Source organism: Globicephala melas, chromosome 2 (genome assembly GCF_963455315.2).
Source record: "Globicephala melas chromosome 2, mGloMel1.2, whole genome shotgun sequence".
Taxonomy (NCBI): Eukaryota; Metazoa; Chordata; class Mammalia; order Artiodactyla; family Delphinidae; genus Globicephala; species Globicephala melas.
In genome coordinates this window covers 90,824,693-90,843,273 of record NC_083315.2, presented here as the reverse complement: position 1 = coordinate 90,843,273, position 18,581 = coordinate 90,824,693, and the positions used below count along the sequence as shown (strand labels likewise).

The following is an 18,581-nucleotide window of genomic DNA, read 5'->3' as shown; positions in this document are numbered from 1 at the left end:
ATTTTTAGCTAATATTGTCCCATTTCATTAGAAATACAAGAATGATTTAAATGTTAGGTTCTTTTCCTTTATAAATTAATGTATGAGTGAACAGTAAATGGTTATGAAGAACCCTGGACTCAAAAAATCTGAATTTACTTATCTGAGTACCTTTACAAAGGCTTCTTTTTATTCCTCAAGCCCAGTAGTTTCCGTTCTAAGACAACTAGTCTTCATGGGTGCCTTGAGCTGGGGTGACAGAAATGAATGAATGTCTTTTCTATTGATTTCTGGGAATCTAGTTTTGTTCTTGGTCACTCTTCTGGTCAACCTGAACAGAGATCTACTTGTCTGATAAGCAGAGTTTCTCTTCCCAGCACATTCGGTTTTAGATTGTAGATTCAAGGGGTGGTTGGGGAGAGTGATGCTGGAGCTGGAAGTTTAAGCTGGAGTTTCAGGGGCTACCACAGTGACACTTCTGAAGTTGGTTAGGTTCTGGAACATGTTGCAGTCCATTTCCACAGTGAGCCTCTGGAGCCCCACCTGCATTGGTGTGAACTCGAGTTGGGTGCGCAAGGTGTTTCTGGACTGCACCGAACTTAATCTGAAATAAAGGAAAAGGCAGGTGCTAGTTCTGTCCCAGGGTCATTGCTTTGCTGGTCCCAGTGACTCTGATCCTTACCTGCTTAAAGAAGTGGACTCTGAAGAAATAAACATCCAAGTACCTTGCTGTTAAAACAGAGGAGGTTTGAAGGGGATGGAAGGCAGGAGCCTCCTATGGTGAGCAGTTGTATGTTTGAGAAGAGAAACATCCTATTCTAAGGGCTTCCAAGTTACACCTGTTGTTTCGTTTATCACCTGCGACTTCAGTCTGGTCTCGTTCTTAGTAATAGTATGTTTGGGAAGGCTGTTTTGGAATCCTCGTTGCTAACTGCAGTGGGTCCAATGGGCATATTGAGATGTCAGTATGTCAACAGGTGGTGTTTTGCAGCCCTATTAGCAACCTTCTAGTCTGCCTGTGGACCTTCTTATGTTGACTGAGGGAATGGTGCAGATATTTTTGAGGAGCTTTGCCCCACAGTTGAGCTGGGAGAACACAGAAGTCTGGTTAAATGTTGGTAGTCCCTCCTCTCAACTTACGGGCAAGACTGACCCACTGAGTTTCTTGAGGTTGAGGCAGTGGCTCAACAACCAGACAACCTGTGAGGGACCTCATGGGTGGTAGGAGTAGGCATCGTGAACTCTAAACTGTACGTATGTATTCAGCAGAAGATGCTGTGGACTTCTTGAGAGAAGGAGCAATAATGAACGAAGATACAACATCTAAAACCAACAAGGCACTAATCTAGACTATACAGGGTTTGTGTATATACACACACACACACACACACACACACACACACACACACACAAATCAACAAGGAAAAAAAAGGCAGGAACACCAAAAGAAAAGTGGGCAAAGTTAAAAACAAACTATACAGAGGAGGAAATGGAAAAGGCTAATAAACATATGAAGAGTTACAAATTAAAACAATAATGAGATATTACCTTATCCTGTTAGACTGGAAAAAAAGACAAAGCTGGGTATTGCCAAGAATGGAGGAATCGTAGGAAGATAGAAACTGTCAAGTACTGCTGGAGGGAGTTGTAGACTCTTGCAGCCATTATGCAAGCCAATCTGATAGCACGTGGTCAAACCAGGTCATATCCTATGTCTCAGCTACTCCATTCCTGTGCATATTTCCCCCCACCTCCCACAGCTTTTCAAGCGAGTATGTAAGGGGACGTATATCTGTAGTGTCTGAGAGTTGGAGGCGCTGTGGAGTGGCGTGGTAGGAAGTCGGGGGTGTACACAATGGAGTAATATGTAGCAGAAGCAATGAACTTGACATGTGGATGAATCGTAAAAACATAGTTCTGAGTGAAAAGAAAATTAGACGTAACACCATTTACGTAAGTTAAGAATACAGTACTCATGAAGCAACAGTACTCATACATACTAAAAGGATATGAAGGGTGGTAGTGGGAATGGGGGTAGGGAATAGGAGTAAAAGAGAATGTAGAAATAAACAAAATTCTGTATTGTGTTGTCACTAGTAGAATGCAGCTCTCTGGCTTCACTGAGAGGTAGCCTACCCTCCCTGTGGCATTCCCTCCCACCCAGCCCTAACCCCCTCACCTGCATTCACCAGCAATACCCAGGCTCTCCCTGTGTGACCAGAGCCGCGGCCAGCGTCAGGTGCCCGAGAGGCACAGAGCCTCCTCCGTCACTCCTGCACCCACATTGGTGGCCCCAGGATGAGAGAGGCCCTAATCCTTTAGTTTAACTCTGGCAGGTATTTGCTCTGTCTCCATAGACAAAACAAAAAGACAGTCATTGATCTTGGGTTCCTGCCTTTCTGACCAGTTGAGATGTTTTTGTGGGTTGAGAAGCTTGCGGTCTCTTACCTGTAGCTCTTCTCTCTGTGAATGAGTCCCCTTCCGAAGATGGAGATCACACAGCCCTTCATGGGAGCATCTAAGGAGTTATGGATGCTGACTGAGGCCGTAAGGGGCTGATGTTGCTCTGCTGTCTCTGGCATCTGTGGGAGATGCCAAGAGCACAGAGCTGCAGTCGCTCCTTCCCCTCCTGGCCACCCTCCCTGAAGCCTCCTCAGTTACTCTCCTAGCTCTGCCATCCTCACCCAAACTCCACAGCTGACTTCTCTACTCCTCTACCTGCTCTTCCTGCATTTACTCTCACCCTTGACCCATCACTGACAACTTCTGATGGTGCCTTTCCCTCACTTAGAAACTTTGGAGGGTTTCCCATTGTCCTCAGAATCCAGCTTCGGTTGGCATTCAGAGCCCTTCCTGATCTGCTCCCAATCTACCTGCAGGCTCATCTGTTCCTCCCCTGACTGCAAGACACGCCAGCCTCTTCGGGCACCTTCGGAGCCTCAATGCACCCCTCAGGCTCCCCTCCTTTGGGCCTCTTTACTCAGCCTTCTCTCTGCAACGGCCTTCCCCCACCTCTGCACTGAAAGCTTACCCATTTTTCAAGGCCCAACACAAATGCCACATCCTCCATGAAGTCTTCCCCAAACCCACCAGCTGGAATTAATCCCCTTTACTTCACTTGTCCCAGAGCGACTTTGTACCTCTCCTAAAGCTCTGACATTGTGTTGTGTCTCCCTTGCCCAACTGTAATAACCTCTTCCAGAGCAGACACCAGGTCACATTCGTTTTGGTCTGGGTAGACATGTGGAAAGAGTACTGGACCAAGAGCCTCTAAAATGTCCTATTTTTATGATTGTGGGCATGATGCTCTCTGGGACTGTTTCCTCCTCTGAACAATGGGAACAATTCCACCTCCCAGGGCTTTTGTATTAAAAGAAGTAAAAGAGGTGAAAATACATTGGCACATGTACAAAGTGCTAAATAAACATAGGCTGTTATTATCTCTGTAAGTATAGAGGCAGCAACTGGGAAGACCCCAATTTTAGAAATCTTTACTTAATCTGAACTAAAGTTGGAAGATTTAAACTTTAATAGCATGTATAAGAAACGATCTCTTTCAAGAGAAGGAGCTCTCAACCCAGCGTTTCCTGGTAGTTCTTCAGCACGGTCAACTGCTCTGAAGCTGGAGAGGCTCGGTGCCTTCTGAAATGGGGACCTGAGTAGCGGCAAATGCCAGTGATATGGGGAAGGACTGGTGCCTACCTCGATGGCAAGGTGTGGTCTGCAAATGGCGATGTCTTGCTGAGCAAAGCAGGTAGGGCTGGAGTGTGTTGCCATAGCCGTGAGTCTGAGGAAACTATTCTCTGGTGGGTTTTGTTTAAAATTGGAGAAGGACAGGAAGGTGGAGATTTTCTCAGCTGAAACATATGACAGGTGGAGTCAGCGCCCAGGGGTGAGTGCATGCGCCCTGGAAACAAGCAGTAGTTTCACACACAGCACAAAGGAGTCGGGACCTCACTGAAGCCAGAAAGATGCCTCATTCCTCACAGCAATTTCAAAATTGAACTCAGTCAAGAACCCACCCGTGACCACCATCACTGCCGCCACTAACACTCTTGATGGACCACCTCCACAGGGCTGGGGAAAGGGCCCCTGTGAACTAGAACAAGTGAAGCTCTTGGAGCCTGTTTCCTTGTCTAATAACAATGCCTACCTGGAGGGCCGGCTTGTGGTTCACGAGACAGTCATTAAGTGCTGGTCTCAGACCTGCCACCCAGCCGTGGCTGAATATATGTATGCTTAGTCCCCTCCCCTTCTCTGCTTCTGCTCTTTCCCTTTTGCAGAGAAAATGAAGCCATCCTTCGTCCTTGAGGAAGCCTCTCGAGCTCATGTTCTCATTCGCAACCTACAGACATAGACATCTATCCCTGCTGTTAACCCCCCCCGGAGGGTGAGGCATCCCCCCTGCCCAAGTCCAGTCCTTTGCTTTTTAAATCAGTGCCCCACCCTGATCCCACCACTGCTTAGCTGTGTAACTTCGGGCAAATTATTTAATTCTCTGTGTCTTGGTCTCCTCATCTGTAAAGTGGGATAATAATGGGTCCTGCCTCATAAGGTCGTTATGAAGATAAATGAGATGATGCATATAGAACATTTAACACCATGTTTGCCAAAAATAAGTGCTCGATAAATGTGAGCTATAATTATTCTAGTTGCCTCTCATTTCCCCAAGGATTGCACCATCAATTATAACCCATCTCTCCTGAGGTTTCCGTCCTTTTCTCTCTGCTGATTCTTCCTCAGCATGTAAGTGGATTCTGCTGTCTCTCATCTTAAAAGAAAACAAAGAACACCCTCCTCCCCAGTGTCCCTAGCTGACTACCACCAGGTCTCCCTTCTTTTTCCATCCACTCTTCCAGGAAGGACTGCACACCTTGTCTCACTTCCTCAACTCTCAATCTGTTTAAGCCCCAGGAACCTGGTCTTTGCCATTGCTTCTCTGTCAGACCACTCTGTCAGTGGATGCTTTTCAGCCCTGACCTCTCATGGCCTCTCTGCTGACCTTGCTTCGTGCCCCCATCCTCTCTTTCACTTCTCAGTCTCTCACTCTGCTCTTTCCCTGACTGCCCCCTGCACCCCAACATGCTGGTGCTGCCTGGGTTTCCTCCTCACCCTCTCACAGTCCTCTCCCACTCCCCCCACCCCCAATCAGGCCTTTATCTTGAATACCAGGTTTAGGTTTCCAGCTGCCTACTGGCCGTCACAGCTTGGATGTCTTATGGGCTTTCAAATCCAACATGCCACAAACAGAACTCAACATCTTTCTCCCCAAACCTGCTCTTCCCCATTTGCCCTATTCTGGAGGCTCACCCAAGCTGGAAGCACCCTCTCCCCACATACACGAGTTCAATCTAGTCTACCTCTTCAATATGACTTCATTTGAAAAGTGCAGCTAGTTTAGTTTGTCCTTTATTTCTTGGCTTGATTATTACAAAACCTTCCAACCTCCAATCCAGTGGTTGTCAACATTGGATGTACATTAGAATCATATGGAAAGCTTTATAAAACAATCCCAGTGCCAGGCCACACCCCAAATCAATTATAACAGACTCTGACGGTGAGGCCCAAGCATCAGTATTTTTTAAATTCCCCAGGTGGTTCAACGTGCAGCCAAGGTTGAGAACCACGACTCTAATACGACCCCTTCCATTCCATTCTGCCCATGAATTTCTGATCACATTGACTCCCCTGGTTAAAACCTCCCACCAGCTCCCCACTGCCCGGAGAACAAAACCCAAACTCCTCAGCAGGACCTACAAGCCCCTTCATGATCTGGCCTTGTCCAGCTCTCACACCACTCCCGCACTCCATCCCTCCCTCCCTTGGAAAGGGATCAGGGTGGAGGGACTGGAGGCAGGGGGACCCATCAGGAGGCTGCTGCAATCATGTGCACAAGCACTATTCCACTGAGTCTCTTGCCTGCACATTGGAATCACCCAAGGACTTAAAACCTTTTTTGATGTTTGGGCCAAACCATAGAGTTTCTGACTTAATTGGTCTGGGGTGCAGGCTGAGCATCAAACTTCCCCCAGGTGGTTCTGATAGCAGCAAAGTTGGAGAACAACTGCTCTAGTCCAGGGAATTTCAACCCTAGAATAACCCAGGGAGCTCTGAAAAAATACCAGTGCCTGGATCCCATCCCAACTCAATTAAATAAGAATCTGAAGGAGGAGGAAGAACCTGAACATATGTCCCTTCTTCCTGGAATGCCCTTGACCCACTTTTTTTTCTTTTCTTTTTGCGGTACGCGGGCCTCTCCCGTTGCAGAGCACAGGCTCCAGACGCGCAGGCCCAGCAGCCATGGCTCACGGGCCCAGCCACTCCGCGGCATGTGGGATCCTCCCGGACTGGGGCACGAACCCGCGTCCCCTGCATTGGCAGGCGGACTCTCAACCACTGCGCCACCAGGGAAGCCCGCCCTTGACTCACTTTACTGTCTGACACTGTCCTACTCAACCTTCAAGACCGAGGGCAGCCCGATTTACCTGGGGGCAGTCTGCTCCAGCCTGGGTAAGACGCTAACCTGCCATTGTACTCTGTTTACCTTATCAAACACTTCTTACACTGTCTGTTTGCTTATATAACTGCAATCAGAATTGTGGGGTTTTTTCCCTGTGTGAAGCTCAATAAATATGTGTTGAATGAGAAAGAGAGAGAGAAAAAGAGAGAGAGAGGGCACACCAGGGGCTAGATGCTATCTCTTCAGATCTGCAGGGGGTGCTGTATGGCTGCTGCCTGCCCAGGGCGGGAGCTGGGTGTGTGGAGTGTCTGGGGAGGGGGGCCGTAGAGAGTTACCTGAGTTGGCCCTGAGTGTAAGGACAAGCTTCTTCGTCCAGAGCTTGGCAGCAAGGACACCATTGTAGTACACTGCCTGCAGCCCAACAGCCAGCTGCACCTCTTTATCATGGTCACTAGGGTTTAACAAGTTCACAGAGAACCGGGCGTCCCCTCCCAGGGCTAGGGAGCTGGGTGCTTCCAAGAAGAAATGTAAAGGATCATCAGTCTCGAGACTGGGAGGATGGATGCCATCGTCTTTCCCATGTTTCATTCTGTTTTCCTGGACCTTCTCCAGCACCTCTTTTTCTTGAAGAGATCCTGAAGAATGGAGTAAACAAAGCAGACCTCTTACCCAGCAGCTGTAGACCCTTCTAATAGCAGCCCAGGATTAAGGTTCATTTCCCCGCTGCTGTTCAAATGCCAAAGCCACATGAGCTTTGCAAACCTCTAGGTCCATATTTAGCTAAAAAAAGATCTGTGTTAGACCCACCACAGATACAGTGTATCTCTTCCAAGCCACTCACGGGATCAAGTTCTTCAAGTGCTATGAATTTGCCCCTTGAACGGTGAGAGAGCTAGTTTTTGTACAAGTTGCAGGGACTTGAATCTTCCTAAGTGAAGAAGTTTGGACTTATTCCAAGGGCAATGGAGGCCATGGAATATTCTGGAACAGGAATATTCTGTAACATAATTATATTTGTGTCTTGTGAAGCTCATTCTGGAAACTGTAAGTTGAAAATAGAGTAATGATGGGGAGACTGGAGGCGGGGGTCTAGTTAGGAGGCTGCTGCAATACTTTAGACGAGAGATGATGAGGCCCTGGATGACCTACAGGCAATGGGGAAAGAGATGAGGAGATGGGTGTGAGAGTACAGTGGGGTGGTGATGGGGGAGACTCAAGGACAGTGCAGGGCTTCTTGTTTGGACAAATGGGTGGACACTGCAGTGGTGGGCTCCAAATCAGCTTGGAGGGGTGTTGAAGGAGAGCAGAAGATAGAGAACATCTCTTGGCAGCTGGGCTTGGTATTAACTGTGCTGTTGTATAGCAGTGGTTCTTAACTGGGGGCAATTGTGCCCCCAGGGGACATCTGGAAATGTCGGGAGACATTTCTGGTTGTCACAACTGGTGACAGTGGTTGAGGGGGAGCTGGCATCTAGTGGATAGAGGCCAGGAATGCTGCTGAATGTCCTATGGTGCACAGCCCTCCACAACGAAGTTAGCCAGTCCAGAATGTGAATAATGTCAAACAGGGCTGAGAAATCCTGTTTTATATGGTGGGGAAAGGACCTCTCTTTGGCCTGCGTGTGTCTGGCCCATTCTTTTCCTCCTGTTGCTGTTTCAGGGCCCTCCTCTGCCCAGTACCTTCAGGATACTTGTAGTTCTGTGTGATGTCCTCACAGCGGTCACAGTCCACACCCTTGGTGCTGATGTTGTTGCCAACATACTTAGTGTTGGAGTCGGTCAGCTCCAGTGTCCCATCCTCATGGCACTTCCAGACCACACATGAGGCATTTATCGAGGCAAAAATGTCTGATACTGCAGGGGTCAGCCCCAGCATCCCCTCCTTGACTGCTTTGACTGGGACCAGATCACAGGCCTCCAGGACTGAGGAAGAGAAAGGGAGAAAGGTCGGTGAGCGAGAGGAACCACGCCCAGACCTCAGCTTGGGTCAGAGCTCACAACAGCAGTCCCCATCCTATGCCCTATTGTCCCTCCCCTGGGATCAAGGTCAGAGGTGGGCACTAGGCAAGGTTTCTGAGAGGGCACTGCTGAGGTGAAACTCACTATTTAGCGACAACACTTTTTGGTCATGGCCTATGGCAGGAGCCCTCTCAGAAACTGGATAGGTAATAACCTCAGAGGTACAGAGTACACGGGAGTTCCTAAACCAGCTTGACTACAGATGTGATAGGGATAGGTTGCCTTTGCTGAGCACTTCCTATGTGCCAGGCTCTGTGACAGTTCTGTTCCTGGGAAAGGAAGAGCCATCCTTTTATAACTCCTGAAGATTCCTTTTCTGAGCTTGAGCCTATCCTGATATCCTCTTCATCCACATCCAGAACCCCAGAAGTCCCACTCTACAAGCTGTCTTAAGACCCTCTGCCCTTCCATGAGACTCAGCTCCCTCACCTGTTGCTCTGAGGGGGGCTAGTCTCCCTGAGACCTTGGGGCCAAGATGGCTAACTCATTTGTTCCCTTGAGCCTGTGGGCATCAGGTCAGCATTCTGCTGGTCACTATCATTCCTGGCGCTTCTCCTGTTTTAGGGGATGCAGACCCCCTTTGGACCACCTGCTACCCCTCTTTCCTCTCCGAAGGACTCTTTGTCCTCCTGCAGCTCTGTGCAGCCCAGGGAAGTCCTGGGCCCATGCCCAGGCTTTACCTCCACCTCCATTAGGGGCACTTGGGTACAGAATCTGCCATCCGTCATAACCCTGGGGCAGAGCAGGCCGAGCCATCCAGCACTCCGTGGAAGTCTGGAAGATCCTGAAGGTAGCAAAGGAAGCAACTCAAATGGGGAAAAAAAGAGTCCCGAAGTGGTCCTAGAAATGACAGAGCTGTTACTAGGGGGATAGGAGGATGCTGCATAAAAGTGGTTGCAACACTCCTGGGAAGGGGCATGCACTCCACAACTCACCCTGACCATCAGCATGCTGCTGTCAAGAGTCTTGAAGGCCTACTCTCAGCAGGGCCCCTTGGGATTCCCATGGGTGACACTCCGTGGGCTTGGAGCCCTTCCAGGTCTGGGACCTCATCCCCTTCGGGCTTCTCACCAGATTCTGCCTCTGTGGCCTTCTCCATTCTGAAGCCCCTCCTCACTGTAGTACTCATCTACGAGCAGGCCCCCGCCAGTGCCCTGGGCTGAGGTGAACGTGGTAACGACGCGGGCAGGGATTCCCAGGCCTCGCAGCACTGCATGGAAGGGGGCAGGGGGTCAGGGCACCAGAGAGGCCTGGGATATGGAGGGCAGGGTACATGGCTAGCGTTTTCAGGGTCTCCTCTGGACACCGGGCACTTTCACTATCTTAAATGCCAGGTGACATTGTGGAAAGAGAAGGGGCACAGGCACCAGAAAGTTAGAATTGACACCAGCCAGACCCAGGCCATATGAGGGCCCAGAAACGAGGAACAAACCAGTTACACAGCAGGCAGAGTACACAGCGGAGGGAGGCTTACGGGATACACAGCAGGGCTTGCTTTCCTGGGGCAGGGCCAGGGGAAGCTTTGGGGAAAAGTGAGTTTGGGAGCAGAGCTCGCCAGATGGGCCCAAGTTTGCCGAAGGGGCAAAAGGAGCGGCAGCTGGTTGGGAGGAGTTGCTTGGGATAAGTAGCTGGTTTCTTGGCCAGACGGAAGCAGAAGCAGTTATAACTGCACCGGAAGCAGTTATGGGTGTGATTGGAGGCGGGGAAGTGCTGCGGGTGGAGGAGGGGCAACCCAAGAAGCAGGGCAGACACTGCACCGTCGCCAAGGGGACGTTTGGGTGCGTCAGGCAAGTCTGCTCTGTACCTGTGCAAGCAACGGCGGCCAACACCCAGGCCTGACCATCATACACGGGCCTCCCCTGGCCCTTGACCCACTGCCGCAGGATGGGCGCGCTGCCCCGGCGCTTGTTCAGCAAGGCCTTTTCCTCGGTGGTCTGGATCTGCGGGGTGGGCAGGACACTCTTCTCCTTGAGGGCGTGCAGCTGTTTGGGGAAATGTGAATGGGCAAGGAGGGCTCATCACAGTTCTCCAAGGGGGCGTGAACAGACCACCTGCATGGCAATCACCTGGAACTTGTTAAAGCTGTGTGTCCCTGGGCAGTGAAAGCACTGAGTCCTAACCACTGGACCACCAGGGAATTCCTGGGAATCCTCCTTTTTAACAAGTCCTCCAGAAGCAGGGCTTCATGGACCGTCGTGAAAAACAAAACTCAGGACACAAGAGCGGCAGGAGGGCTGCCCCTTGGCCTGCCTGGCTCCCATTCCTTGTAAGTGTTTGCACCTGGGGCCTCGAGGCCCACGCATCCCAAGCTTCCTCCCCCTCGCAGGCTGGCCCTGTCCCTCACCAGCTCTTCAGAGGCGTGGACGGAGCCACATGAGGAAATGCGGGACACGTTATTCCTGTGAGAGAACTTTTAAGGACAACAGGAAAGCACCAAGCTACCTTCATGGGAATAATTTAGAAATGAGAACAAATGCCTTTGACCACCTTAGCAGCAAACACTGGGTAAGATGGATGTGACCCCCTTCCTCCCAGGGACCTAAGCCCCCAGGTTGGGCTGGGGGTGGGGAGGAAGGGAGGGGCCAAGGAAATCCGGGCCAGTTTTAGTCCTTGCTGGCTTGTGTCCTGAGGGATGACACCTCCCTGTGCTTTTCTCTCCCCTGTGGATGCTACTGTCCTTCCCTCCTCACTCAGAACCTTCTTCAAGGACTGTCCCCCACACCCTGGGAGGAGGGGACCACTTGTGATTTGAAGATCGCCAGGGCCGTAGAGGTGGGGCAGCTCTGTCAGAGGGCTGCTGTCTCGTCACCTCCCCCTCCCGACCCTGTCCTCACTCACCAATGCACCCAAGACACGGGCCACATGCACGGGGTTGCCCCACTTCTCCACCCGCTTGTCCACGCTCAGTAAGTCCAGGCTGAGGTCGATGACATCCTCCTCGAACTATAAGGACCACACAGGGCCATGATGGTGGGTGTGCAGGTCAGGCATTCTTCCCACAAGTCAACCCCGTCCCCTCGTCCTTCTCCAGACTCAGGCTCCACTCCTTCCTGCCTTGCCCCCTCGGGAGTTCTGGCTTTTCCCTCTGCCCCCAGGGCTGCCTGGTCCCTGTGCCCGGCACTCCAGCCCTTTGCCTCTTCTGTCGTCTGACTCCTGATAGCGTGAGCTCTTGAGCGCCAGGGCCGTGTCGAGTCCTCTCATTTCTATCGTTTTCTGTGTCATTTGCTCCCACTGCCCCTGACAGGGCAGTCCTGTGTGGGGGCAGATAAGACGGCAGCTCCTGCTCTTGAGGAGCCCGGGGTTAGGAGTGAGGGGGACATGTGGCTGCTTAGGCTACAGATCTCAGCAACATGGCCAGGGCTCTAGGAGAGATGCCCACCCAGAGAGCACAGTGGAGAGAGTCACTCTGCCTCTGGGGGCTGGGGAAGGCTTTCAGAGGGCCTTAAAAGATGGGTAGGAGTTTTCCAGGGGATAAGGGAGGGAAGGTATTCCTGGCAGAGGGAACATTCAGCCTGCACATTCAAGGGATGGCCAGGGGCTGGAGCATGGAGTGGCTCTTGGGGAAAGGAAAGCAGTGGCCCGGCTGTGAAGAGCCTTGCGTGTCAAGCCCGGGGATTTGTGTTTTATCCTGTAGATGGTGGGAATTTAACAGAGGTTTGATTTGCGTTGTCTTTAGGAAGATAACTCTGGAAGCTGTGGAGGATGGTCTAGTGTGGCTCTGAGGGAGGAGAGGTACCACGGGGCTGAAACTGCATAAAGAAATGGCCTCATGACCAGGGGATTTTGGACCTGCCCAGTCTGTTTGACCTGAGTACTGAAGGTTATGGGACACTCACTGTCCCCGAGGCTTCCCCGGAGGGCCCTGTACCTGGCCAAAGTCCCAGGGCTCAGCCTGGATGCAGTCAGCTGTGCCCAGGAAGATGAGGCCGTTCTGGTTCAGCAAGTACTCCCTGCGTTGAGCTTCATTCGCCAGGAACACAGCATCCTCTGGAGAGAAGCAGTCAAGAATGAGGCTCTGGGGGATACTGGGCTTGCCCTCCACCTCCAGGCCTCTGCCCTCCATGCTCAGGTGGGATTCAGCTGCAGGCCTTCTCTTCAGCTCCAGGCCTGATGGGGACTGAGGAGGAGCCCCCTCTTTTCACCCCACACTGGGATCCAGGCTCCTCTCTGGTGAGAGTGGGGAAGGGGGTCAGAGTCTCTGGGTCAGCCATGGTGACCTTCATGGTCAGCCAGCCAATAGGAACAAGCCAACCTTAAAAGGCCTGCTGGTTCCCGAAGATACTTGCAGCCAGAGTGCTACTGAACCAAGAGAATTTGGCAACAGCCCAGGGAGCGTCCCAGGGGGCCTGTCATGTCTCCCTCACAAGTTCAACCAAAAAAAAAAAAGTGATTCCGAAAAACCAATCAAACGTGTTGACAGGCATGAGCAGAAGGGAATTTGAGCAGGTATGTGTAGAGCGGTAGCCAGAGCATTAGTTTCTACCCAGGGTGTCCAAGTGGGTCTGGGACTCCTATGGTCTCTCCCCGCTGCCTCTCCTGCTGTCTTCATCCGAGGGTTGGGCTGGGGATCATGAGGAGGGTGGGGGCTTTAAGGAGGCCATCACCCACTCTAGGAAGCTGGGAGCAGCAGAGGGACCTGCTCTGCTTGCCAAGTGTCTCCCTCTGCCTGGTGCTAGGGGTGAAGTGGGGGGTGGTAGACTAGTTCCTGGGGACTAGAAAGAGAAGAGGATTTCCAAACCATCCCCCAGGCATCCAACTGGGATGAGGGTACTCAAAGTAAAAGAAGGATGGCATATTAGAAATCAGGAATCCCTGAAAAACCTGGGACAGAAGATCACAGAACCATGGGCCCAAGGAGCCCTGGGCCCCTGCCCCTCCATACTTAGTACTGTCTGTGAAGTCAGCTGGACATCACTTCTTAGGAAATCACTTTAAACCGAGGTGTTTGGCCCCAGGCCCTGCAGGCTCTGGGAAGTACATTTTCAGAGCATAGGTAGCAGCCCCTCCTCTTCTCTGCTTGGGTGTAGCCCCTCCCCCCTTAATAAAGTCCCTGCTTATGAATAGGATTCTTTCATTACAGGGTGCAAAATTTCCTCTTGAATCCAGGAGAGCCCCATCTCCAAGTATGCTAAGATGAGACTGAGTCCCACATAACCTCTGAAAATCTCTTACCTCCCAGGTGAGTAGTGCCAACAACTCACTCCTGGCCAGACAGACCCTGCCCCCCTCCACGCCTCCCTCACCCCTATAGAGAGGCCTTCCCTACACAGGTCCCTACAAGCCAGGCATGGAGGCAAGAATCCTGGCACTGAGTCAAGACTGTGAGCTCCCTCTGAACCAAGCACTGTCCCAGAACTGTCTTTGCTGTGTCTTTGCTCTGGCCATCAGGGTCTAGCTCTGGATGTGGGCTCAAAGTCAGCGAGGCAGGTACACTAAACCCTCAGTTTTGGAGGGAATGGCCTGAGGGTCTTTCAGTGTACGGAGAGCCATGGGGCCTCCTCCAGCTGAAGGGGCCCTGAATCCACACTCACCCACATGGGGCAAGGGCACCTCAGTGGACACTAGTTCTCATCCATTGTTCAACCTGCCAAACCCCTTGGAGCAGAAGCAAAGGGCCTGAACTGAGGAGAGACAGGGCCACCTGAAAGAGGGGATACTGCAGAACCCCAGCCTGGGCAAAAGAAGTGGAGATAGGGAGCTCACTGGGATTCAGGTGCCATATAGAAAGGGCATCAGGTACTGGGGTGCAGGAACCTGGTAAGATTTCTTCTACTTCCCCTTGTTCCCAGCCCTGCCTCGTAATGAGGCCGTGAAAGGAAAAGGCTTGTCTGGCGTAGCAGGGACAGGCAAGCAGGAGGAAACTTTGCCCGTCCCCCAAACAACCGTTCAGGGAACACAAAGGTTTAAGGTGGGGGGTGGCAGATTCTAAAGGGAAGACAGATTCAGTCTTCAGAATGGGCAGGAAGAGGAAATGTTCTCTTAGCTCCTGTTTGGAGCACGTCAGCCATGTCTGATGACTTTTCTAGATGAAATAGTCCCGACAGCTAGAGCTGAGCTTTGCCAGAGGTGGCCACTGGAGGCCACCTGACCCCAGGAAGTCCACCCAGAGGCTGCTGAGCTAGGGAGGCTGGCTGTTTGATTTGTTGCTCCAGGCAGATATTGGGATAGGTCATTGTGGAGAGAACCCAGCAGTCTGTAGTAAGGACAGAACTAACAAGTGGAGAAAAGCAGAGAGCTCAGAAAGGAAGATTTACTGTGAAGTTGAAGCTGCAGCTTTGGGCCCCCCACCAGTACAGACCCCTATAAGCCCAGGGAGGAGCCTTAGCAATTCAAAATTCTGTGTTCTTTTTCTGAAAGAGGGTCCCCCAAATTATATAAACTTCAGGTGCCACAAAACCTGGATTCACCCTGGAGACAAACTATGGGAGCCCAGGGAGGGAACAGAGAAGCCCGTCCCTCAGGTCGCCTCTTTTCCTGAAGCGCTTTCCAGCTCTTGGCCCCTGTCCTGTTATAAAAGAGGGTAGTTCTCCTAGGGTCATCTCAGTGAGTCTCAGCTCCTGTGACCAAATAGCCTGAGCCAGCACCAGACAAGCCTCTGCTCTCAGTGGGAAGCCCTGGGCTGCTTCTTCCAAGATGACCCCAAGAGAGGACCCTCGGTCTGAGAGGCCATTCATCCGGAAGGCAGGCACCACAGGAGCTGAGTGCTAGTGCCGCCCTAGAGGGAGCTGGGTCCCGAGGCCTGGAGCAGTCGCACCCCAGCTCCGGGGCCTTGAGTCCTTTGTAGCCCAGGCTGGCCAAGGTCCAAACTCACCTCGACCCCAGGGGTTAAAGAGCAGCGTGAACTGGCCCAGGCATTGCTTCCTGCCTGAAACCTGCAGCAGGAGTGAGTAGTGGCCAATGACAGCGTCTGCGGGTGTGGTCACAGAGATAGTCCAGGACTGGTCATCTCTCTCCTCCACCATTGCACTCCACCACTTCCGGTCCCCAAGACTGGAAATTGAGAACGTGGCTTGGGTCTGGTTGGCCTTGGAAGGCTGTTCTCCTGCAGTCATACAGAGATGAATTGGTCATTTGGATCTCTTTGCCACAACTCAGAGTAACAAAGTGAAGTATCCCAAAGATGGAGCAAGTGAAAATTAGATTAGGAGGAGAATGAAAGCAGCCCATCCAGGAATGGGAGGCAGTAAAGGGTGATGGGAGAGCACAGGTCCTCAGCGCTCATGGACCTAAATCTAGAAAAGGTTCATAGTGTATAACATGGGTGTAGTAATGATACCTCTTTCATAGGGCCAACGTGAGGTTGTTTTTTTTTTTAATACATTTATTTATTTTATTTATGTATTTTTGGCTGCATTGGGTCTTTGTTGCGGTGCGCGGGCTTCTCATTGCAGTGGCTTCTCTTGTTGCAGAGCGTGGGCTGTAAGCATGCAGGCTTCAGTAGTTGTGGCACATGGGCTCAGTAGTTGTGGCCTGCAGACTGTAGAGTGCAGGCTCAGTAGTTGTGGCACACGGGCTTAGTTGCTCTGCAGCATGTGGGAACTTCCTGGACCAGGGCTCGAACCCGTGTCCCCTTCATTGGCAGGAGGATTCTTAACCACTGCACCACGAGGGAAGCCCCCAATGTGAGGTTTTAATGAGATATTGCATGTAAAGCCCTTGGCTCAATATCTGACATGTAGTACAGATTCAGCAAGTAGTAGCAATTAAATGTTATATTTAGCCTAGGTTAAATCCCATTCAGACTTTTCTACAAAACTGATGCTATATATGCAACAAAGGGACCCCTTAGTGATAATGCGGCTGAGAAACTTCTGAATCATAATAAATGCTACTTATTACGCATATTATCTCATCCTCACAGGCCCTGCCAGTGGGCAGGACTTCTGGAGGCCCAGGTGCAGTGTGAGCCACGTGCCCCTTGGTGGGCAAGAGAAAGAAACCCCCAGTCCTGCTGCCAAAGAGGTCGAGGCCTGCCCCACTCACCAGTTTGTGCAATGAGGACTACCTTCTTCAGGGTATGCAAAAATGTGCGGATTGGAGCCCAGAAGTTCAGGCTGATGGTGAAGGGCTGCCCCCTCCTCACAATGAGGTGCTGGGAGCTGATGTCATTGGTGTGGTGCTCTACATTGTTTCTTGCTGCCTGGAAGTCGCAGCTCTTGATCCCCAGGCCTGTTGTGAAAAGAAAGAAATCATGGAGACTAGGCAAATATGACAACGTCAGTAAATGCAGAGACGCTGGAGTCAGAGACCAGGGTTTAAATCTTTGGCTCAACTCACTTACTAGCTGTGCGATCTCAGGCAAGTAACTTAACTACTCTGAGCCTCAGTTTCCTCTTCCTTAGAACAATCATCCCTCCTTGCAGGGTTGTGGAAAGCAAATGAGGTAATGTATATAATACGCTTGGCACCATGTCAGACACATAGTAAGTCCCATTAAGTAGGACTGTTACTATTATTAATAAGAGCGAAGCTTGTTCTCATCGTCAACCCCACTTTCTGGTCCCAATCCAGAAGCAATGAATAAAATCCAGAATTTTGCTCACCCCTACTCATTTTTTTCCTAAGAACACAATCAGACAACTTTTAGAGCTGGTTTTGAAATCACTGAGTCCAATTGTTTTGTTTTATAGGTGAGAAGAGTGAGGCCCAGAGAGCAGAAGCAACTCACTCGAGATTGCATGTGGCTCTTTCACCTAAAGGCTCATTAAACCCTTGGTACCATGCAGCCCAGAAAAACGCTACAAGAAGGGGGCCTGTGAGTATCATGACGTCCTCTCAGGCAGTTCTCACTTTACATCGAGAACTTGTAAATGTAAATGTGCTGACAGAAGCCCCTGAGATTTCTGCATTCTCTGCTGCTGCCTGTTTCCCGGCTTGGTGTCTGCCTCTGCCCCTTTTAGTTGGATTCCCTGGCTCCTACCTTCCTTCTCTCCCATTTAACTTTGATGTACCACAACCCAGTGAGAAGAGCCATGTTAGGATGATCCTGGGATAAAGAATATAAATCCGTTTAACCACCATCATCATCTTACCACCATCATCATGACGATGACCAATTTACCACCAACAACCTACCCTATTGCCACTCCATAGCCACGCTCCCAGTACCATCGCTACCACAGCACCCACCACCACTTCCCACCATAATCCACCTCCGTCATCTCCACTGCTGCCAGCACCAACTACTACCCTTCCCACCAGAGCCACACAACCATTACCTCCAGTACCACTAGTACCCACTGCCAGCCCCCACACCTCAGCCCCTCCACCAGCAGCAGCACCCGTTTACTATCCCCCCACCATAGCCCTACCGCCATCACCTCCACCACCATTAGCACCCACTACCACCTCGCCGTCACAGTCACATCATCGTCACCTCCACCACCATCCTGCTTCTTTTAATGAAAACATGTAAGGATGGAGGAGCTACTGAGAGCCCAGTAAGCCCTGTGGAGAGCAGGCTTGGCTCACCTTGTCCCATGGCTGCAGGCTGCTCTTATCCACTTGGCTATAGGAAATGCCTGTCTTGAACTGTTGCTCTGAGCTTCCTCTCTGAATCTGTCTTCCAAACAGAAAATGATGAAGGCACTTTTGTTGGCTTAAGAATCTGTAAATACTGGAGTTTCCTTCTGCTTCCCCACATGTTTGTCTCTCCTGCTCCTTCCCCTCTGGTATCTCTTGGACCAGCTGCTAGGAGTTCCCCTTTCTCGTTTTATCTCTTGTGCCAGGAGGCCCAGACAGGGGTATGTCTGACAGGCTGGAGTGGGGGGTGGAGGGGGGCAAGATCTGACAGTTGGAGAAGCCCAGGTAAGCTGCTAAGCCTCTTGCTTCAGTGGCCTCAAGAGACCCTCAGAGATGTTACGTGGATGACACTGAAAGACTCTGGAAGGAGGCCCATATCCAACTCCAAATTCAGGGCCTAAACATATCATGAGCTGCAAGCTGTTAGATGTTCATGGGCCATTTTGATAGTATAAAGAGAGAACATGTGTGTCTGCAATTCATCTGTGTGAAAGAGATTAGCGGGTGGAATTTGTTGGTGAAAAATAAATGTCCTAAAAGCAGAAGCAAGAGCTCTGCCTCTTCCAAGCCTGATGGGCTTGAGACACTCTACCAGAAGGTC

The 18,581-nt window shown here is 51.1% G+C and overlaps 1 protein-coding gene across 1 annotated transcript; it reads right to left on the bottom strand.

Moving 5' to 3' along the window:
- Positions 1-420: 420 nt before the first annotated feature.
- EPB42 (erythrocyte membrane protein band 4.2) lies at positions 421-17,939 on the bottom strand. Its single transcript, XM_030842892.2, has 13 exons — positions 17,930-17,939; positions 16,442-16,627; positions 15,270-15,500; positions 12,327-12,445; positions 11,297-11,401; positions 10,263-10,440; positions 9,530-9,668; positions 9,139-9,242; positions 8,120-8,362; positions 6,775-7,074; positions 3,682-3,836; positions 2,428-2,561; positions 421-583 (listed from the first exon to the last, which is right to left on the bottom strand). The coding sequence occupies exons 1-13, from the start codon at positions 17,937-17,939 to the stop codon at positions 421-423; spliced, it is 2,067 nt and encodes a 688-aa protein (XP_030698752.2).
- Positions 17,940-18,581: the final 642 nt, after the last annotated feature.

Coding starts and splice junctions, on each gene's coding strand:
- EPB42 (XM_030842892.2), bottom strand. Junction 10,441..11,296: donor CCCGTGTCTTGGGTGCATTG/GTGAGTGAGGAC, acceptor TTCCCCAAACAG/CTGCACGCCCTCAAGGAGAA. Junction 9,669..10,262: donor GGCCGCCGTTGCTTGCACAG/GTACAGAGCAGA, acceptor CCTTCCATGCAG/TGCTGCGAGGCCTGGGAATC.